Here is a 24,208-nt window from a genome sequence, read left to right as displayed (position 1 = left end):
GAATGAGGAGAGGTGTGTGAGGTGACTGCTTCAGTAAGGAGTGCACATACAACATGGAGCAGTTGTGGAACAGGTACCACTTACAGGTAAATTCAAAGAAGTCATGGATAAGAGAAGGTTGCATGTAAGAGGAGGAAATGGAATGAACATTCTTTATTCTGAGCACTGTTTCTAAATGAGAGGAAATAGGAGAATTCTACTGGTGTTCACATCATTAATTACCTTTTAACCAATCTTCATCAAGCAATCCTTTGTTTTCTTTTTGAGACCTTGCTGCTTGCAAAATTGGCCATATTCTTTCTTGAATAACAAATGGTGACAACATAGGAGCATTCTTTCAACTGTAGAGCAATTAGGGTAAATGTGTTCTTCAAATGCGGTGGAGTCGGGTCTCCTCCTGATTGAAGCCTGGTGTAAATGCATTCCAGGGATGGGTGGGTTGTGGATGCCTGGTGGTTTTCCCTGCTCCGGCTAGTTTCTTTTGCCAGACCAAAGCTGAGTATTCTAATGCTTCAGATGGGTGAAAAAGTGCATTAGATGTGATTTGAACTAGAGAAGATAATTCTGGCATTATTATTTGTACTCTCATGAAGATTTTACATCTTACAAAGTCTTGAAAGCCATGGACATGAAATGCTCATGAATTATTTCAAAGGAGCAAAAACAGAAATTTCCTCAGTGAACTAATCTGATGGAATGTGAAGACTTACAATCCTGTAACCTGAGTTTCATGTTCAGCCCATTGAGCCTGAGCACCAATGGAGTGGATTCGAACCTGCATTTTGCCACCCTGCTGTTTACCATAAAGGAGTTTACACCCACTTTGGTCCCTATCATTTTATGGCTATAGAAAGAGTGCCACAATTTGGTTGTGCACCAAGCATGCTAGATACACATCCATTTTTACCTCCATGTCCCACCGTGTCTACCATGAAATTAACCCTTGGTTGAAAAACCTGACTTGCAATGGTTTTTTTTCATGATGCTTTCTTTTCAGTATTGAATTCAAAAAATTCAGATTTTACTCACTCCTCCCATTTTTCTTGTGCACACTGCCCATTGGTAAAGATTCTTCTCCAATTTCTTTTGAGCTCTTTCTACCTCTCAGCATTTTGCTGAGCCTGGAGCTGTTGAAAGTGTGCTGCATCTCGAACTTCTTCCGATTCTGACGGAAGGATGTTGTTTAGAAGCAAAATGCTTAAACATTGATTCATTTGTTCTCTGCAGATGCAGTTAGGCATGTTGATTACTTCCAGCGCTTTCTATTTTTATTTCAGATTTGCACAGTATTTTGCTTTTTATTTCTGACAGTTATTCCACCTTTCAGCTTCAGCTTTCTTCTTTTAAAGTCTGTTCATTTTCCACAATCAGACCACAGATTTCCGACACATAGATAGGGATATTTTGTTAACAAAATATTAAGATAGACAACCAGTGGCCCCACAGAAAGCCTTATAAATCCTTCAAGCTCTTATATAGGGGTGACGTTAATAACAATTAAGATGGACTAATATAAAGGCACAAGTTGACAGCTCTCTAAAATTTGCTTTATCTCATGTCTGTAGCTCCTCAAGTTAATAAAAGCTATTTTTTTTAAACTGTAACTTTTAAGGTGTTGAATATTTTTTTAAAAATGCAGAAATGGCTCATGCATAATGAAGAAATGAACCCCCAAATGAAAGGCTGCCAGGCAACTTTAGTTTGCATATATTGTCAGAGTTCAGTGCTTTGTCCTTGTGTTGATGAAAGGGCCATGTGTGTGTCTGAAGTGAAGAAAAATAAATTGCTGATCAGCATCCACTGCACCTGTGTTCCTTCTGGCATTAGTTGAAGGAATTTTAATGAACCAACACAAATTGGAAATTGGGGCTATAATATTATGCCCAATATCCAAACTGGGCTTGTACTGCAAAGCACCCCACTGACAACATGTCCTTTCTAAACTAGAACTCATTCTTATACTGATTATACAGTATATTGGGAGCATGTTCAGAAATATTAATAATCTTGATGCTATAGTAAAATGAATGACAGTTATAATCATTCTTGGTATCATTAACAGCAAATAAAACAAGTATATTTTATTAATGTTCAGTGGAAAGATTTTTAGTTACTCCGGAAGCCAAGTGTGTAAAACTGTTAAAAGCCTGGCAAGTAAAATGTATTGAAGATCAGCTAAAATGGTTGGAAGTGTATGACAAAATGTTAAGGGATAGGGTTCCCTTTGTCCTTGCCTACCATGAAGGTGATAAGGTTCCCCTTCTCCTTACTTACAACCCCATGAGCATCAGTCTTCAGCACAACACTCCATGTAGCTTCTGCCATCTCCAGTGGGATCCTAACACTAAGCACATCTTTTCCTACCCAGCCCTACCCTCTACTTTCCGCAGGGATCACTCTCTCTGTGACTCTCTTGTCCACTGATCTCCCTCCTGACACTTGTCACTGCAAGCGTGACAAGTGCTAAACCTGCTCCTACTTGGGGAGCCTAGCAGTCCTTCCAGGTGAGGCAACACTTCACCTGCAAAGCTGTTGGGGTCACCTATTGTATCTGCTGATCCTGGTGCAGTCTCCTCTACCTGATGCAGTTTGGGGGCCACTTTCTTGAGCACCGTCATCCTGTCCTTTGCAAAAGGCAGAATCACCCATTTCAATTCAACTTTTCATTCCTAGTCTGACATGTCTGTTAATGGCCTCTGCCATGATGAGACCAAACTCAGGTTGGAGGAGCAACACCTCATATTCTGCCTAGGTAGCCTCCAGCCTGATGGCATGGCCATCAATTTTTCCAACTTCTAGTGATTTTTCTCTCTCCTTTCAGCAAATTGTGTGTGTTGCTCCAGATTTCCAGTATCTTCAGAAACTTTTGTGTTTATGCCATAATGATGCAATATTTTGATTTTCTTTTCACTGGCAAAATTATTATCCAAAGCCTAAGAGTAGTAGTGATATCAGGATTAAAGCCCACCAGGCAGATTTCATGATGACCATCAAGTATGTTTTGTCTTTTTAAAGCTTAAGTAAATAGAAAAGGAAAGGAAGAGGCACTGAGTAATCTGTTTTCTTATGTTTTTATGTTCTTATGTGAATGAAAATTGCTGGAAATATTAACCAAACCAATCAAATAGAGATGTTAACATTTTGATCAATGAACTGGAAACACTGATGATATAGAAGATTTTAATCAAATCCATGAACACAGAACCTACAGCATACAAAACAAAAAGTAAAAGATGTGATCAGTTATTGGACAATGGACAGGAGAGATTAAATGTCAGAAGGCAGAATGGTCAGAGAAACTGATGTTTGGTTTTGAGCTATAAATGGCAATCACAGAACTGATACCACCAGCTGCAGTCTCTAAAGTGAAATGGAAACTGTGGTTATGATCTGAAGTTATTGAACATTTTATATTGAATCTGGATACCTGCACAGTAGTATCCGATCAGAAGTTGTGCTACTCTTTAACTCCCAGTAGGCTTTGTTGGGACAGTTTTAGAAATCAGCTTCTTAATGCTGGCACTGGCATAGCTGGGGGAGGGGAAGTACTGGGGATAAACTCTCAAGTGTCATGCATCTCAGATAGCCTCGGACAATCAAGTCGAGTTTCTGGCCTTCACGTGTGGCTTAGCTACTAAGCCTGGCAGAAACACTTCCACTGATAGAAGAAGCAAAGGTAGGTTACTGCTGCCTTAAAAACCGTCACTCCAGGGTAATCAGCCATGGCTGGTAGGTCACCTAAGAGGAGGAAAACTCTGATCTCCAACCTCCGCAGCCTTGCGGCTGTACCCACTCACGGGGAAGGCTTTGGGAGTAAACCCCAAGGAAAAATCTGGAGCTGGAATCTCTGAGGTAGTCTTACGTTGAGTTCAGTCCTGACTGGCAACTCCTGTGATACCACTGGTGCCAAACTGCATCGGTCTCTGCCCTTCCTTTGGATTCATCAGCTCTGTGAAATGGGGGAGTCTGCAGTGTGGGGAACAGCTTACTCTCCATATTGTACTGCCCTGGCTTGTGTACCAACTTTGACAGATAGGATGTAACATACATAGCCAACCCCAATCAATGAAGGGCCATTGATAGCATTAGAAATCACACAGGGAGGTCATAGTGGGAGTAAATTAGATAGTTGAATGCAAATCAAATGGAAGGCCAAACTGAAACAGATAAACAATCAATACCCAATCTGCATTTGGTAAATCCAATGCATAGAGGACCACAATGTATGTAATGAGTTTATCTTCTAACTTAAAGATATACATAAAGCACCTTTTCACCAGTTTGGCATACAACACTCATCTCTGCTCAATATAATGTTGCATTGATTTTGTATTTGCTTAATGATAAACTTAACTCCCAGATGAAGATTAAATATTATTTATTATACTGCTAAAATATGTAGATAATATTAATATGAACAGATGTTTAACTCTCAGTAAACACTTTTTGATTTGGCTGCATTAAAGGAGGAATTGACTGTTATTTCCTTAGGCTACCTAATGCAATTATTGTCCTCTGCTTTTGAAACAGGTCAGTGTTTCCTTCCCTATTTTCGTACGAGGGAACCGTAGGCGATGATATAGGAACACTTGCTTTCTTTGATTCACCTTGCGCATACAAGGATATCACATATTCATTTCATGTAAGTCTCTGTCTTTCAGTACAGATGTGTTCAATTGTTCGCACTGGGACTGAGTTTATAGATGGTTTAAATGTTTTTCAGCAGAGTATGTACTTAGGAGTAGCTGCTTGAATAAGTTTTTAGACTGCATAAAAGGCAAGTATTCTCACATAAAACAAAACATTTCTCTGTATTTTGATTCAGAATGCACAATCATGTAAGTTTTAGTCTTCCATGAACTATGCGTGATCATACTGGCACCTTGGTTTTATGGAGGCCTGGCCTTTCTTCTAATGTACTAACTTGGCTATGTATTACCTGAATTGCAGCCTCCATCATTAAATTGCCCCTTGGCCTGTCTTCCTATCTTTTTACTCAGTTGCTCTTTTTCAAGCATCTCACCATTCCTGCCACTTGCAGTGCTTGTAGCTGTCTACACAGGATCTCTAAAATGTATTCACCGCTTCCCAGCCTCAGGTTCTACATTTTCACATTCACAACAAATTCCCCACAACTTCTCGCTGTCTCACACAAATTCATTGCTTTCTTGGACTGTAGGATCATATGAAACAGCAGCAGACGTTGGCCAGTAAGATCAAGACTGCTTCTTGACCTTGTTATCAGTTTTCCATACAAACTCATATCCCTTGATTCCCCTAATATCTAAAAATCTATTGATGTCTAAGCTTGAATATACTTGATGGCTCCCCAAATTCCAGTGTGGATTCTGACCGGCTGAAGGCACAGTGGACAAAATCTCCTTTGTGCAACTACTCCCAGAAAACTGAAGAAAGCAGAACCCACCATCCCTGACCTCATTTTAAGTTTGACTCTGCCAGGCAGGAGGAACTGTGGAGTACTTTTGAATAGTATTACCTGCAGAAATGTGTTTTTGTTTTACATTTGCTCCACGATGGTATGCAATTTGTTAACCACACAATCATTCTATACCAAGGCCAATCACAGTGTAGACTGTTCCTGAATATATTTTTCAATCTTCCTTGCTCCCCCCTAACCAACTTCCCTCTGGTCTGGAATTAAGAGGACCCATGGAAAACCAAGTCACTGGGCTTCTGCAATCCAGAACCACGGTTATTGGAAGCTTGGTGGTCAATTTGCAATAGGCAGACAACACTAGTTTTTGCATGCATTTAGAAACCGTGCTCCAAATCATTAACAATTTGATCACGCAATGTCCACAAGGCAAAATTCCTCATCTACTTGCCTGCTCCTGCTGTGCATCACCACCCTCTACTGCTGAAGTCTCACGGGCAGACTCTCGGTAGTGTGGACCAGTTCCCATTTGTAAGAACCTCTTCTCAGTGAAAGTAGCCATCAACAATAAGATTCACTATCACATTTATTGCAATAGCACAACCTTTGGTAATTGATGGAAAGAATGACTGAAGATCAGGATTTCAAATCCAAAGCACAACTCACGATTTACTGAACACTGACCTCTGAGCTGCTGAATTTGGGCAGTCTTTAGCATAGCACTAGAGAGATGCTACCAATACCCTTAGCCCAGTGTTTCATTCTTACTGTCCTCTTTACTGTGTGGCTAGGCGCAGCTCAAATGCCATCTATAAATTCACCAAAGGCACAACTGTTGCTGGCAGAATCTCAGATGGTGATGAGCAGATGTATGAGAGAGGGTGAAGAGTGGGAGGGGTTGGCTGGCTGAATGGTGTCACAAAAACAACTTTGCACTTAATGTCAGTTAGACCAAGGAACTGATTCAGGACTGCAGGAAGGGGAAATCGGGAGAACAGATCGTAGTTCTCATTGAGGGGTCAGCAGTGGAAAGGGTGAGCAGCTTCCATTGGGGGGCAACATCTCTGAAGATCTCTCTTGGGCCCAGCATATTGATGTAATTATGAAGAAGGCACACTAGACTCTATATTTCATGAGTTTTAAGAAATTTGGTATGTTGCCAAAGACACTCACGATATATGTATGTTCGAGAAGTATTTTTGACTGGCTGCATCACCATCTGCACCAATGCACAAGATCAGAAGAGGGTGCAGAGGGTTGTAGACTTACTCAGCTCCATCATGGGTGCCAGCCTCCCATCATCAAGGATGTCTTCAAAAGGCGATGCATCAAGAAGGTGCCACCCATCATGAAGGACCCTCATCATCCATCCTTGCCCTTTACTCATTATTGCCATCAATGTGGAGATACAAGAGGCTGAAGATGTACTCCCATGTTTTAAAAACAGTTTCTTCCCAACTGCCATCAGAATTTTGAGTGGGTCATGAAGCTATAAACACTACGTCACTGTTTCGCACCAGTGTGTACTATCTACAAGATGCACTGCAACAACTCACCAAAGCTCGTAAGGCAGCACCTTCCAGACCCACGACCACAACCATCTAGAGCTGCAGATACGTGGGAACACCACCACTTGGAAAGGCCCCTCCATGTCACTCACCACCCTGACCTGAAAGCATATCACTGTTCCCTCATTGTCCCTGGGTCAAAATCATGGAACTCCCTCCCTGACAGCACTGTGGGTGTACCTACACCTCAGGGATTGCAGCAGTTCAATAAGGCAGCTAATCACCACCACTAATCAAGGGCAACTGGGGTGGGCAATAAATGTAAATGAATAAAAATAAAATTATTCATTCTTAGACCATAGGACATAGGAGCAGCATTAAGCTATTCGGCTCATCAAGTCTGCTCTACCATTTCCCTCTCAAACTCCATTTTTCTGCCTTCATAACCTTTCACGCCATGACATCAAGAGTCTATCAACCTCTGCTTTAAATACACCCAGTTACCTGGCCTCCTCACTACCCTCCAGCTTAAAAAGCATCTCCTTATCTGTGTTCTAAATGGACATCCCTCTATTCAGGTCTTAGACTCCTTCACTATAGGAAACATCCTGTCCACATCCCCTCTATCTAGGCCTTTCAACATTCAATAGGTTTCAATGAGAATCCAGTGAATATAAACCCAGAACCTTATATGATGAGTCTTTCACTCCTGGAATAATTTTCATAGACCTCCTTTGAGCCTTCTCTCATGTCAGCATGTTCTTTGGCAGATAAGGGGCCCACAACTGCTCACAATACTCCAAGTGAAGCCTCACCAGTGCCTTAAAGCCTCAGCATTACATCCTTGCTTTTAGTTCCAGACTTCTTGAAATGAATGCTAACATTGAATTTGCTTTCCTCGCCACCAACTCAACCAGCAAATTAACCATTTGGGAATCCTGCATGAGGATTTGAATTTTTTCCCCTTTTTAGAAAACAGTCTAAACTTTTATTCCTTCTACAAAACTGCATGACCACACACTTTCTGACACTATATTCCATCTGCCACTTCTTTGCCCATTCTCCGAATCTGTCTAAATCCTTCTGCAGCCCCTTTCCTTCCTCAACACTGCCTGCCCCTATACCTATCTTTGCATCGTCTGCAAACATGGTTACAAAGCCATTAATTCCGTCATCCAAACCATTGACATACAACGTAAAAATAAGTAGTCCCGACACCAACCCCTGCGGAATACCACTGATCACCAGAAGCCAGTCAGGGAAAGCTCCCTTTCTTCCCTCTCTTTGCCTTCTGCCAATCAGTCAGTGCTCTATCCATGCTAGCATCTTTCCTGTAACATCCTGGCTCTTGTATTGCTCAGCGGCCTCATGCAGCAGTTTGTCAAAGGCCTTCTGAGCATCCAAGTACACAACATCCATTTTTTTTCTTCTTGTAATATATTCTTCTTGTAATTTCTAGCAATTTTTATTTATTGCACTGTACTGCTGCTGCTGCAAAACAACAAATTTCACAACCTATGTCAGTGACAATAAACCTGATTCTGAAGCTGCTATGTCCTTCAAATCCAGAGGCAGGATAAGCAAATTGACATCAGAAAGTATCGCAGGCCCTGGGGCACCAGAACTGAGGGCTTACTGAGACTTGGTCAGCTGTTAAGCAAGCCACATTGTTGGCATGCTTGATGGTATTTCCAAAACAGACCTGTACATAATATTCCAATCTGTTGTAGATAATTAGAGTAAAATGCTGTATATCTATGGGATTCAGGCAGCATCTATGGAGAGGAAAAAGCAGTTGGAGATTTGGACTGAGATCTTTGCTGGATCTCCTGCATCTGTAGAATCTCTTCTAGCTAATCTTGTGTTCAAATTCGCTCACAGTAAAGACAACAGTTTGCCTTAATAATTGCTTGCTAAACTTGCATGTTAACTTTCAATGTCCAATCTCTATTTAAAAACATACCATTTGTAATTTTTTCCCCTTTCAAAGTGGAGAAACTCTCCATTATTGACATTATGGGTAGCCCGTGATAATTTCTAAAGTAAGTACATGTTTAGCACAGCACTGTGGGCCGAAGGGCCTGTATTGTGCTGTAGTTTTTCTATGTTCTATATTACATTCACCGTGTCCTTATCTCTATGTACCCTTGCCACAGCCCACCCTTCCAGCTCCCTCGTGTCATCAGCAGTCCCAGGCCCCTCATTTAAATCATTAATATTGAACACACCTTCTGACATAGCCTCTGATATCAAAAATAATCCATTTGTTCCCACTAAATTTTCAGTTTATTAACAAATCTTTCATCTATCCCTTGATTACTCCAATCTCATATTGTTGATATCCTCTTTTGTGACATGTTATCGAAGGCTGCTTGCAATCCAACTACATTACACTAAGCAGGTTCCCTTTGCCTGTTCAGTTAGTATCTAAAGAAAAGGATAATTTTCCATTCATAAACCCAAGTTGATGCTGCTAAGTTGTGCTCTGTTAATGACTACTGATAACGGGCTTCCTGTATATTGAACTTGTTTTCTGTCTCCTTCCTTTCTTCTCAAAGTGGTTGCATTTGTTACATTCCAATCTGAGGGAACCATTTTAGAATCTATGGATTTTGCAAGATGATGACCAATGGGTTCACTATCAACACAATGTTATCCTTCAAAATCCTAGAATGCAGGTCATCAGATCCTAGGGATTTATGCCTTTCAATCCCATTAATCTCTCCATTTTTTCACTCATTATTTTCCTTAAACTCTCAATTTGCTCTGGACATGTTATCCTTCACTATTATTGGGACAATTTCCAAGTTGTCTTCCATGAAGAGACCCCAAATATTTGCTTAATTTCTTTGCATTTTCTATATTTCACCAGATAAAATGTCCTGTTTGTCAGTGTCTACATTACCTTACAATGATTATTTTTTCTTCACGTACTTATAAATGTCTTGAAAATACGTTTTCTTTGCATTTCTTACTCCCTGCATCTCCCTCTACAAAGTGACTCTCCTATGCATGCCTAAGGCACTCTCTTTAATTGTCGTTTTTCAACTCGATTCCAAACTGATTATTTTCTGCCTACCCACAATCCACATTCCTCTTCAGTTATCACTTCCTTCACTGGAAGTAGGGGAGCATTTGAGGGAGTAAAGATAACTAATCAAATTCTTTTCCACTGTACTTTCAAATGACTAACTTTCTAATCAATGGCCACTATTCATTTTACCTTTACTGCAGATATCAGTGGACTGTATCACTGGGCCAGAATGTTATTCAGAATTCAGAACTAGTGTTCAGAGGGACGTCCATTTAGAAAGGAAATGGGGAGAAATGATGAACAATTTTTATAAAACTAATAGAACAGTTGCATTTCTGCTCCTAAAAGGTGCTTATGTAGTAATGCTAATGAAAAAATATTGGCAATAAAAGATAAAATGAAAGGCAGCAAAATTTTATTAGTTAATGTTTCTGTAATTTGCTGGCTATGTAAATCAATTTGTTGTTGTGTTGAGATTACTTATATTTAATCTATTCATATTGACAACTTCCAGGTAATCAACAGGGGGAGTTACATGGCTCCTGATATTGAGCTGAACATTACACAGCCTAATACATTGGAAGGAAATGACTTTGAGCTGTTTGAAATTCTTCACATAAAGGTGTTGGGTGTAAGTTGTTACTGTTTTAAAGACTCCTAATACCATATTGCCAATATGATCTCAAGATGTGATTAAGTTAAATATGAAGCATAATTAGCATATCTACATTTTTTAACCTCCAGTTAGTGTGGTTCCCCACTTGGGGCACTTAAATTAGATGTTAGTTATGCCTGTGGATTCTCCTTACAGTATGACTACTAAACAGATAACACTGTAGAAACACATGCAATAAAGCAATGTGAAACATATTTATTTAAAATAGCAGCACAATACTGGATGCTGAGAATCCAAAATTTAAAATAAAAAATCTGAAAATGTTGGAAATACAGGTTGCTGCTGTGAGAAGAGAGACAAATTATTTTGGTTTTATGACTTTACTTACGAAATGAAAAAATTAGCATTGAGAAATTCAGTGCAAGTAGTTTGGAAAAAGCGTTGGTAGAGATGAGAAAAGTAGGAAAGGGTCTAAGACTAAATTATTGAGGGAGTGACAGTACAAAATAAGATGCTTTTGACATTGTTAGTGGTTTTACTAACAATTGTAGAATCAGTTGTTGTGAGTAAGTAGTTGCACTGATCTGAAATTATTGAGTTTGTTATGTTGAGTCTTAACACTATAGGCAATGTGCTTAAAGGCAAATTGTACTTGTGTTATAGAGATCCTGAAGCTTGTCAGTGTAGATATTGGACTGTTTTCACACATGGGGGAATGGTGAACAAGGCAGCATAACTAAACATAAAGGAACTCGTCATTTAAAAGTGAGGTACATTGAAATTTCTTCTTGCAGAGGATTATGAATCTCTGGAATTCTGTCCTGTGGCTGATGATGAAAGCTTGAGTTTTGAAAGCATTTAAATGGCAGGTGGATAAATATTTGATAGAGGGTATATTGGCTAATAAGGATTAGCCTTGATCATATTAAATAGTGGGGCAATTTGGGTCTAATGACCCATATGAACAATGGAAGTGGATGAGGATAGAGATATCTGAAAATGGAGAATTTCAGAGAACAGCAACATTACTTAGTGTTACACTGTAACTGAATGGAGGTACACTGCAAAAGCAAAATCTCAGCCCCTCCTCTGCGGAGGGACCTTATTGTGAACAGCCAGTTCAGTATTGTGAATCTAAAAAACTTTGTCACTTATTTACTTTGTAATTTTTAAAGTGCTGCCAGGTGACAAAAAGAGGAAGTAATGTTCTGCATTACCTGCTCTGACAAAGTTTATTTTCTAAATAATTATAAGAAGTTCAAAGAAAATTTATTATCAAAGTACATATATGTCACCATATACAACATTGAGCTTTATTGTTTTGTTGGGATACTCAATAAACCCAATAACCATAATAGAAACAACAAAACAACAACAGGGCAGGCAATTAGTGTGCAAATGATGACAAACTGTGCAACTAGAAGAAGAAAGAAAAAATAAATGAGCAATAAATATCGAGAACGTGAAATGACGAGCCCTTGAAAGTGAACCCATAGGTTGTGGAAACAGTTCAGTGATGGGCGAGTGAAGTTATCTCCTCTGGTTCAAGAGCCTTATGGCTGAGGGATAATCACTATTCCTGAACCTGGTGGTGTGAGACCTGGTTCCTGAACCTTTTTCCTGATGACAGCAGCAAGAAGAGAGCATGATCTGGGGGTTCTTGATGATGGATGTTTCTTTCATGTGAAAGCACTCCATGTAGATGTGCTCTATGGTGGGGAGGGCTTTATCCATGATGGACTGATGGAAAACTGGGTTTTCTTGCTTCGATGGTGGTGTCATAATTGATTACTTCTCATTGTGCACTTGTCCTATTTAAATTACAATTTTGCTTTTCTTTTCTTGAGTGGAAGATGCTCTACCACATTACAGGTGAATAGTATACTAATGTATTGATAAATTTCAGCTTTTCCTTTGACTCCTACCCTTTTTGAATATCTTTAAATAATACCATCCAATTACCAACATTTAAAAAGTGAGGTCATTTAAGTAGATTCATAATACAAAACTTAGTTTGTATTGATGAGGGAAAGTAATGATGACGTAAGAATGAATGATTGGAGAAGAGGTGTAGTTTTGTGCAGATGTACTGACAAGGAAGATCTTTAGTATTTTGAAATTTTTAGAGCAGCAGAAAATTTTCTATAAAATTGAGCATGAATTTAAAATTCAATTAGCTAATATTAACTTGAATTTAAAAGATTGTAAACTAGAAGTGAGTAAGAACAATCTTTTTTTTGATGCACCTGCTAAATTTGTTTAAAACAAGAGTACTCATGGAAGTCCTCACTAGAAAGACCTGCATTTATATGGTAGATGATTATCTCTCCCAAAATTAATAAAATAAAGAACTGACAGTTTGTGTAGATCAAAGTTTAAAAGAGCCATAAGTTCTTTAATATCTCCCCAAACAGCAGGATTGCTTCAAGGAATTTCTTTTCTCTTCCAATTTTTCATACAAGAGATGGTGTTTCTGGAAATACTGGACTTCAGTAAAACGTAGGCTTCAAAATATTGTGGATTACACAAAGGTTGGGGCACATGTTCCTTTTTAGAATAAAAGGCAAGGCTAACAGTTTTAGTGGACCTTGGTTTTCGAGGGAGATTGAGGACCTTGTTAAGAAGTTGAAAATGCATAGCAGGTATAGGCAACAAGAAACAAATGAGATGCTTGAGTAATGTAAGAAATGCAAGAAAACACTTAAGAAGAAGATTAAGAAAGCTGAAAGAAGGCATGTGGTAAATGCGAGCAAGCTTTTCCACTGAGGTTGGGACTAAAACTAGAGGTTAAGGGTGAAAAGTGAATTATTTAAGGGGGAACCCAAGGAAGAATTTCTTCACTCAAAGGGTGGTGTGAGTGTGGAAAAAGCTGCCAGCAGATGTGGTAGATGCAGGTTCAATTCAAGATTGACGATTGTTTAATGACTTTTCCTGTATACATGTGTAAAGGAGAACAAAATAATTGTTACATTAGATCCAATACAGCACAGAAGAAAACACAAAGATAAAGAACACAATAATAATAACAAACACAATAAATATAAATACACCAGATAGCTTATGTACATTGAATCTATGTCCATAAAGTGATACTAATCTGTACATAAAGTGACTGCTAGGAAATAATCAAGTAGTGGTGGAGTTAGTGGGTGGAGGTTTTGATCAGTTTTACTGCCTGGGAAAACTAACAATTTGTGAGTCTGGTGATCTTGGCATGTATGCTACATTGCCTCCTCCCTGGTGGAAGTGGGACAAACAGTCCGTTTGCAGGGTAGTCCTTCATGATGTTACTGGCCCTTTTCTGGTAACTTTCTGTATCTATGCCCTTGATGGTGGGTGTGCAGGTGATGCACTGGGCAGCTTTGTAGAGTCTTCCTGTCCACCACAGTGCAGTTTCCATACTAAGCAGTGAAGCAGCTTGTTAGGATATTCTCAATTCTGCATGGGTAGAATGACGTGGGTATGGATGTGCAAGGCCCAGCTCTCTTCAACCTCCTCAGAAAACAGAGGCATTGGTGAGCTTTTTTGACTGCGTAGGATGAATTCTTGGACCATGAGAGGTTGTGCATGATATACACTCACAATAGCTTGAAACTACTTTCAATTTCCTCTACTATTCTGCCAATGTAAATGGCGATATGAATGATGCGAGTACTCCTTAAGTCGATAACTATCTCCTTTGTCTTATTGACATTTAAGTAAGAGGTTATTTGCCTGGCATCAGGCCTCAAGTTCCTCCACTTCCTCTTTGTGGGCCATCTCATTGCTGTTGGTGATGAGCCCCACCACTGTCGTACCATCTGCGAAAGTGACAATGTGATTATTTGGGTGTTTGATCATGCAGTCATGTGTGGGCTTAGCACACAGCCCGGGGTGGGGGGGCACTGGTGTTGAGGGTGATGGGGAGGGAGGAGCAGTTGTGCGTCCTGACTATCTGAGGTCTGTTCGTTATGAAGTCCAACACCCTCAGTTGTACAGTGGTACATTTAGGCTGAGGAGCAGGAGTTTATTCACCAAGGTCTGTGGGACAAGTGTTGAATGCTGCACTGAAATCTAGAAATAGCAATCTGACCCAAGTCTCCTTGTTTTCTAGATGTGTCAGGGCCAGGTGCATGACAGCATTTAAGAGAAGCTACATAGGTAGAAGTGTACAGGTCTACGGTTCAGGTGCAGGTGGATGGGACTAGGTAGAATAACAGTTTGGCATGAACTAAGTAGGCCACAGGGCCTGCTTTGTTTTTTATGACTGACTCTAAAAGTTTTGCATTGGATTTCACTCTTTTATCTCAACTACACTCTTACTGGTTGTTGCTTCACACCTCTCACATGAAAGGATTTATCAGACTATTGTTTTGCCATCTCACCCAATTGATATGTAGAAGTCAAATTGTTTCAGTTTGGTTGAATATTAGCATAATCTCATTTTGTTAAGGTTTTAATTTTTCTTTTTACAGCCTAACCATGGAGAGTGTTGGTTTGAGGAACATTTGAAAAACTGTACTAACCTGCCTGATGTATCACTACTTCATCAAATGTTTAACTTTGTCAACAAGTATGGAACCAAAGAATTGGTAAGCATCAATATAAAATTAATTGAGTTGAACCAGGTTTTAAATGATGAAACGGTAAAAAATGGATTCTTAGAATGATTTCAAACTGATCAGAGTAAAAATAAATCAGTACAAGAAAGCATCACCTGCATTTATACATTAAGATTTAAAACACAATAACAGGATTTTTTTTTTTGTAATGCTTCTGATGAAGTGTCAAGGGTTTTCAAAGGAGACTTATGAGGCAAAGTTAGTTTTCCGAGTCATATTTCAGCAGATAAAGCAGCAGTATGATTACAAATACAAGCAGTTAAATTTTGGATGAGAAGTTCATAGAAGCTGGAAGGCAGAAAACATGCCATGCATGGTGAAATAATTGAATGTAGAAATTCAACAACAAATATGTTGAGGCAGCACTGGGGCTGGGCATTGTTTTGATGGTGGAAGTTTGTAGTGGTCATACAGATAGGTGATTAAAAGGCCAACTTGGAGTCAAATATGACATGGTCATTCTGAACAGTGTGTCTCTGGGAAAGATTAACTGACTTTACTTTCCCATCTAATTACTATATTCCTTTTTTCACTTGGTGTTTGAAAGGATACTTAGTAACATGGACATCAAGGAACAGGGACATCAAGGAGCAGATAGGGAGGCAGATTCTAGAAAGGTGTAATAACAGGGTTGTCGTGGTGGGAGATCTTAATTTCCCAAATATTGATTTGCTGTAGGGAGATGCCAGGGTTTTAAATGGAGTGGAGTTGGTTAGGTGTGTTCAGCAAGGATTCCTGACACAATATGTAGATAAGCTTACAAGAGGAGTAGGCTGTACTTGATCTGGTATTGGGAAATAAACCTGGTCAGGTGTCAGGTCACTCAGTGAGAGCATTTTGGAGATGGTGATCACAATTCTATCTCCTTTACCATAGCATTAGAGAGGAATAGTACAGATAAGTTAGGAAAGCGTTAATTGGAGTAAAAGGAAATATGAAGCTATCAGGCAGGAATTTGGAAGCATAAATTGGGAACAGATATTCTCAGGGAAATGTACGGCAGAAATGTGGCAAATGTTCAGGGGATATTTGCGTAGTGTTCTGCATAGGAACGTTCCAATGAGACAGGGAAAGGATGGTAGGGTACAGGAACCGTGGCTTACAAAGTCTGTTGAAAATCTAGTCAAAAAGAAAAGAATAGCTTACGAAAGGCTCAAAAAACTAGGTAATGATAGAGATCTAGAAGATTATAAGGCTAGCAGGAAGGAGCTTAAGAATGAAATTAGGAGAGCCAGAAGGGGCCATGAGAAGGCCTTGGCAAGCAGGATTAAGAAAAACCCTAAGACATTCTACAATTATGTGAAGAGCAAGGGGATAAGATGTGAGAAAGTATGACAAATCAAGTGTGACAGTGGAAAAATGTGTATGGAACCAGAGGAGATAGCAGAGGTACTTAATGAATACTTTGCTTCATTATTCACTACTGAAAAGGATCTTGGTGATTGTAGGGATGACTTACAGTGGACTGAAAGGCTTGAGCATATAGACATTAAGAGGATGTGCTGGAGCTTTTGGAAAGCATCAAGTTGGGTAAATCTCTGGAACTGGATGAGATGTACCTCAGGCTACTGTGGGAGGCGAGGGAGCAGATTGCTGAGCCCCTGGTGATGATCTTTGCATCAGCAATGGGGATGGGGGGAGGTTCTGAAGGATTGGAGGGTTGCAGATGTTGTTCCCTTATTCAAGAAAGGCAGTAGAGATAGCCCAGGAAATTATAGACCAGTGAGTCTTACTTTAGTGGTTGGTAAGTTGATGGAAAAGATCCTGAGAGGAAGGATTTATGAACATTTGGAGAGGCATGATATGATTAGAAGTAGTCAGCATGGCTTTGTCAAAGGCAACTCATGCTTTATGAGCCTGATTGGATTTTTTGGAGGATGTGACTAAACACGTTGATGAAGAAAGAGCAGAAGACTAAGTATATATGGATTTCAGCAAAGCATTTGATAAGGTACCCCATGCAAGGCTTATTGAGAAAGTAAGGAGGCATGGGAACCAAGGGGACCTTGCTTTGTGGATCCAGAATTGACTTGCCCACAGAAGGCAAAGAGTGGTTGTAGACAGGTCATATTCTGTATAGAGGTTAATGACCAGTGGTCTGCCTCAGGGATCTGTTCTGGGACTCCTGCTGTTCGTGATTTCTATAACTGGTCTGTATGGGGAAGTGGAGGGATAGGTTAGTAAGTTTGCTGATGACACAAAGGTTGGGGATGTTGTGGATAGTGTGGAGGGCTGTCAGAGGTTACAGCTGGACATTGATAGGATGGAAAGCTGGGCTGAGAAGTGGCAGATGGAGTTCAACCCAAATAAGTGTGAGGTTGCTCATTTTGGTAGGTCAAATATGATGGCAGAATATAGTATTAATGGTAAGACTCTTGGCAGTGTGGAGGATCAGAGGGATCTTGGGGTCCGAGTCCATAGAACACTCAAAGCTGCTACGCAGGTTGACTCTGTGGTTAAGAAGGCATACGGTGCATTGGCCTTCATCAATTGTGGGATTGAGTTTAGGAGTAGAGAGGTAATGTTTCAGATATATATATATATATATATATATATATAGACCCTGGTCAGACCCCACTTGGAGTACTGTGCTCAGTTCTGGTGGCCTCACTGCAGGGAAGGATGTCAAAGCCATAGAAAGGGTGCAGAAATTTACAAGGATGTTACCTGGATTGGGGAGCATCCCTTACGAGAATAGGTTGAGTGAACTCGGCCTTTTCTCCTTAAAGCAACAGAGGATGAGAGGTAACATGATAGAGGTGTATAAGATGAAGAGAGGCATTGACTGTCTGGATAGTCAGAGGCTTTTTCCCAGGGCTGAAATGGCTATCACAAGAGGGCACAGTTTTATGGTGCTTGGAAGTAGGTACAGAGGAGGTATCAGGGGTAAGTTTTTTTATGCAGAGCGTGGTGAGTGTGTGGAGTGGGCTGCTGGTGGTGGTGGTGGAGGTGGATACAACCGGGTCTTTTAAGAGACTCCTGGATAGGTACGTGGAGCTTAGAAAAATAGAGGACTGTGGGTAGCCCTAAGGTAATTTCTAAAGTAAGTACATGTTCAGCACCCCATTGTGGGCCAAAGGACCTGTATTGTGCTGTAGTTTTTCTATGTTACTATGATACATCTGTCTCAGCTTTAATAGTTGATGACTTGGCATTCATTTCTCTGGGTAATCAATATCACAGATTTATAATCCCCAATTTCTGAGTTCTGACTGTAAATCTGAAACAATTTCAATTTATCTCAGTTCTTATCATGAAAATGCCGTGAGTTCCAGGCCCATGAGCATTAGAAGCATCTTAATCGGTATTTACTTTGTAAATTTTGCTTGTCCTCTCATTCCTCAAAACTTGAGTTTCTGCTTCCTTAAGCTTCTTAATTGCACATTTATTTTCTGGGACACTGTCCATCTGTACACTATATTTTACTAGTTTTCCATCAGTTTAAAAAATAACATGTACTTGGCTTTTGCACCCATTCCATGGATTTCATGCTTTCCTGGATCAGATTAGTAAAGCTGAGCTTGCTGACTCAGAGAATCTGCAATGCCCTACATTTGCACATAATTGGATCATGTAGACAGGCCAGAATAAGCCATGCTCATGAAACTCCTGAGAAAAAGTAATAAACAGCAAAGCATCATTTACAGCTTTGTTTTTTTTCAGTCAGAGCTTTCAGACATTTTGAATGCCACAAATCCTTGAGAGCATTACAAATAAAATAGAATTTAAAGCCATTAACTGTAAGTAAAAGCTTCTAAAACATTTAACTAATTAAGACATTTGCACCAAATAGTTTTTTAAAAAATGCAACTTGCCTTATTTGTGCCTAATTGTACATAGTCCAGTTATAAAATCTTCCCACATATTCACTGACTAATTTCTCTGGAGCTTCTGCATGTTAATGCATAAATTTTAAAGTCCTGAATTTCATTTATGGAGATTATCCTTGACATTAAGCTTAGAACTAATGGTATTTACCAACAAGATACAACCCAGTTTCTCTTAGCAGTGAATAGCTTGGATAAGAATTTCAGAGAATGATGCTTTCTCCATCTGCCACCTGCTCAATCAATTGATCAATCTATTTATATCCCTTTGTAGGATTTGGATCATCCTTACAGCTTTTTTTCATGAGTGGCTTTAACTAACTGCATGATATCTCAAAACCTTCAGACTGATTTTATAAATAATAGAACATAGAACAGTACAGGACAATACTTCACATTTGATTCAAAGATAGGAAAAAAAGCAATGAAAAACTAGAGTTGTTCTTTCTCTAAGCTTGTGGAAGTTTCTTGCTTTATTAGGTATATTTATCCTTTGTATCAGATATTACTTTATGTTAAACACAGCTAAATAGACTTGAGATCAGATTATTAGCTACTGACTGATGGTATCTATTCATTTATCATTTATCTAAACCACGATAATTTGTGTTGATTGATTGTAATTAATATTTGCTACCTGCTCTTGTGAATAGGTGAAACATTGGTTTTGGGCTTAGCTGTTCCCTGGACCCCTTTTTTAAAAACTGCTGTGTAAATTCAATCCTTCTCTTTCTTATGGATTCTTTGACCTTCTTTAAATAAGAACTGTCACTTTAAACAATCACTTTTGAATTTCAACTTTTTACTTATTAAGTTGAAATATTTTTTTTAAACAGTCGTGCTCCAGACATGGAATTTCCTGTGTAAACATTAGATGCCAGCTTGGAGATATTGAAAGTAGGGAACGTGTATCCATCCATATTGTTATGAGACTCCACTATGAACTTCTGGCGTCAGTAAGTATTTTGTGTTAGCATAGTTGACATCTTTTAAATATTGCTTTTATAAATTATGGTGAATATGGTGTATTTAATTAATGTTCAAAAGTATATTTAATATCAATGTATGTGCATATATATCACCGCTACTACCTTGAGATTCATTTTCTTGCAGGCATTTACAAGTAAAGAAACACAATAGAATGTACAAAATCTATACATAGACAAAGATTGACAAACAACCAATGTGCAAAAGACAAACTACAAATAATAAATAATATTGACAACACGAATTATAAATATGCAATTAAAGTTTTCTAAATATTAAGAATTAAGAGCGACGGTCAAAAATTATTTTGTCTCATTATATGAAAAAGGTCATAATTAGAACCATAGAACATTACAGCACAGAAACAGGCCTTTTGGCCCTTCTTGGCTGTGCCAAACCATTTTTCTGCCTAGTCCCCCTGACCTGCACCCGGGCCATATCCCTCCAAACCCCTCTCATCCATATACCTGTCCAAGTTTTTCTTAAATGTCAAAAGTGAGCCTGCATTCACCATTTCATCTGGCAGCTCATTCCACACTCCCACCACTCTCTGCGTGAAGAAGCCTCCCCTAATGTTCCCTTTAAACTTTTCCCCCTTCACCCTTAACCCATGACCTGTTTTTTTTCTCCCCTGGCCTCAGTGGAAAAAGCCTGCTTGCATTCACTCTATCTATACCCATCATAATTTTATACACCTCTGTCAAATCACTTACGCTCTATCACAGATCCTACGCTCTAGAGAATAAAGTCCTAACCTATTCAACCTTTCTCTGTAACTCAGTTTCTCAAGTCCCAGCAACATACTTGTAAACCTTCTCTGCACTCTTTCAACCTTATTAATATCCTTCCTGTAATTAGGTGACCAAAACTATACACAATACTCCAAATTTGGTCTCACCAATGTCTTATACAACCTCACCATTAAATTCCAACTCTTATACTCAATAATTTGATTTATAAAGGCCAATGTACCAAAAGCTCTCTTTACAACCCTATCTACTTGTGACGCCACTTTTAGGGAATTATGTATCTGTACTCCCAGATCCCTCTGTTCTACTGCACTCCTCAGTGCCCTACCATTTACCTTGTATGTTCTACCTTGGTTTGACCTTCCGAAGAGCAATACCTCACACTTGTCTGCATTAAACTTCATCTGCCATTTTTCTGCCCATTCCTCCAACTGGTCCAAATCCCTCTGCAAGCTTTGAAAACCTTCCTCACTGTCCACTACACCTCCAATCTTTGTATCATCAGCAAATTTGCTGATCCAATTTGCCACATTATCATCCAGATCACTGATATAGATGACAAATAACAATGGACCCAGCACTGATCCCTGTGGCACACCTCTAGTCACAGGCCTCCACTCAGAGTAGCAATCCTCCACTACCACTCTCTGGCTTCTTCCATTGAGCCAATGTCTAATCCAATTTACTACCTCTCCATGTATACCTGGCGACTGAATCTTCCTAACTAACCTCCCATGCGGGACCTTGTCAAAGGCCTTACTGAAGTCCATGTATATAACATCCACTGCCTTCCCTTCATCCACTTTCCTGGTATCTTCCTCAAAAAAACTCTAACAGATTGGTTAAACATGACCTACCACGCACAAAGCCACGCTGACTGTTTCTAATAAGTCCCTGTCTATCCAAATACCTGTAAATCTTATCTCTTAGTATTCCTTCCAATAATTTACCTACTACCAATGTCAAATTTACCGGCCTATAATTTCCCAGCTTACTTTTTGAGCCTTTTTTAAACAACGGAACTACATGAGCTATCCTCCAATCCTCTGGCACCTGACCCGTGGATATTGACATTTTAAATATTCCTGCCAGGGCCCCTGCAAATTAGGAAATGGTGTTTGCTGTCTTCAATCAACTTTATTGCTGATGGATGCATTAGACACTTGTTCATGATAGATTTGAGGTTATTTTTCTGTCTACTCCCTTCCTACTGTTGGATGATGTTTTAAATAAGTTACTCTGTAGAAATAGATCTTCTCAAATTTAAATTGCTGTCTGTGCTGGTATTTTTTTGTCTAATTTACTAAATTTGGATGAGACCACCACATAAATGATTGCGAGAATAAAGATGACATGGGAAGTTCTGCTCCCTGAAATGGAAATCTCATCAAATAACCAGGAAATTAGAAATTTAACCTAAAATTTCTTGTTTTTGGCTGAAGGAGAAAATGGTTGCTGGACAGAAAAGATGTGTCCTTAAAATGAAATAGAAACATAGAAAAACTACAGCACAGTACAGGCCCTTTGGCCCACAAAGCTGTGCTGAACATGTCCCTAACTTAGAACTACCTAGGTTTTAACCATAGCCCTCTATTTTTCTAAGCTCCATCCAGGAGTCTCTTAAAAGATCCTATCGTTTCTGCCTCCACCACCGCCGCTGGCAGCCCATTACCACTCTCTGTGTAAAAAAAAAACTTGCCCCTTACATCTCCTCTGTACCTACGTCCAAGCACCTTAAAACTATGCCCTCTCGTGCTAGCCATTTCAGCCCTGGGAAAAAGCCTCTGACTATCCACACGGTCAATGCCTCTCATTATCTTGTACACCTCTATCAGGTCACCTCTCATTCTCCGTTGCTCCAAGGAGAAAAGGCTGAGTTCAGTCAACCTATTCTCATAAGGCATGCTCCCCAATTCAGGCAAATCCTTGTAAATCTCCTCTGCACCCTTTCTATGGTTTCCATATCCTTCCTGTGGTGAGGCAACCAGAATTGAGCACAGTACTCCAAGTGGAGTCTGACCAGGGTCCTATATAGCTGTGACATTACCTTTCGGCTCTTAAAGTCAATCCCATAATTGATGAAGGCCAATGCACTGTATGCCTTTTTAACTACAAGACATATTTTTTAAAGTTAGGTTTTGTCAGTTCATTGATCTACAGGATTTGCAGCTGTAATGTGCTTTTGCTATTTCTTACATTTCAGCATCCATCACTTTCAAAAGAGGCAAATACAATTAATGACATTTAAGTATTTTATGGGGAAACTGGCATTACCAGAAATAAGCTTGATGCCGTAATTTTTTTTGTATTTGAACACAATATAAAATTCACACTTTATTTCAACAGGATACTGCTGCGTCAACTCTGTTTTTTACCACTGCTGTTGCATCATCAGGAAGCAATCTTGATATCATTCAAAAAGGAGATATTAAATCAACTGTAGGTATTTATTCATTATTGTAAAATCAGCAGAATTAACTTACTTTCCATATGTTCTTCTCCCTTCAACACCCTAGATTAATTTTTAGTCTTTCCCACTTAATGTGCCCTTGATGTGTCTTTGAGACCATGAGAGCAGAATTAGTCCATTCAATCATGGCTAATTTATTTCCCCTCTCAGCCCCATTCTCCTGGCTTCTTACAACCTTTGGCACCCTCACTAATTAAGAACATATCAACCTCCACTTTAGATATACCAAATGACTTGGCCTCTACAGCCATCTGTGGCAATGGGTTCCACAGATTCACTACCTCATCAGAAAATCCTCCTCATCTCTGTGGTAAAGGGATATTCTTGCATTCTGAGGCTGCACCCTCTAGTCCTAGAACTTTCCACAATTGGAAACATCCTTTTAATGTCCACTTTATCTAGTTGTCAAAGACCTTCTGAAAATCTAAGTAACCAACATCCACTGAATCTTCTTTGTCTATCCTGCCTGTTATTTCCTTGAAGAATTCCAACAGATTTGTCAGGCAAGACTTCCCCTTAAGGAAACCATGCTGGCTTTGGCTTACTTTTTCATCTGTCTCAAAGTGCCATATCCTTAATAATGGACTCCAACAGCTTACTAACCACTGAAGTCAGGCTATCTGCTTTATAATTTCCATTTTTCTTCCCTCCTTTCTTGAGGAGTGGACTTTTGCAGTTTTCCCGTCCTTCAAAACCACTCCAGAATCTTTGTTTTTTCAAAGATCATTACTAATGCCTCCACATTCTCTTCAGCTACCCTTTTCAGAACACTTGGGTATGGTCTTGTCTAGTCCAGGTGACTTATCTACCTATCAGCTTCCCAAGCACCACCTTCTTAGCAATAGCAATTACACTCACTTCTGCCCCTGGCACTCCCAAATTTCTGGTTACTTACTCATTTTGTCTTCCCTTTTTAACATGCTCTCTCTTTCTCATGTTGTAATTTTTACCCTGCATACTGGCAACTGTTGAGAGGTCTGTATATAAATATCATCAGGGTCTGTTTATCCTTTTTATTTGT

At 39.4% G+C, this 24,208-nt stretch overlaps 1 protein-coding gene across 1 annotated transcript in view; it reads left to right on the top strand.

Moving 5' to 3' along the window:
• itga4 (integrin alpha 4) overlaps positions 1 to 24,208 on the top strand; it is a 150,080-nt gene that overhangs the window by 121,979 nt on the left and 3,893 nt on the right. Inside the window, exons 22-26 of the mRNA XM_073047085.1 lie at positions 4,531 to 4,642; positions 10,452 to 10,568; positions 15,008 to 15,124; positions 19,818 to 19,937; positions 23,064 to 23,156. Of these exons, the coding sequence (XP_072903186.1) occupies positions 4,531 to 4,642; positions 10,452 to 10,568; positions 15,008 to 15,124; positions 19,818 to 19,937; positions 23,064 to 23,156 (559 nt within the window). The remainder of the gene's footprint in view (positions 1 to 4,530; positions 4,643 to 10,451; positions 10,569 to 15,007; positions 15,125 to 19,817; positions 19,938 to 23,063; positions 23,157 to 24,208) is intronic.

The sequence above is a fragment of the Hemitrygon akajei genome, chromosome 5 (assembly GCF_048418815.1).
Source record: "Hemitrygon akajei chromosome 5, sHemAka1.3, whole genome shotgun sequence".
Classification (NCBI taxonomy): domain Eukaryota; kingdom Metazoa; phylum Chordata; class Chondrichthyes; order Myliobatiformes; family Dasyatidae; genus Hemitrygon; species Hemitrygon akajei.
Note: the sequence above shows the minus strand (reverse complement) of the source record. Positions and strands in the feature narration are given on the sequence as shown.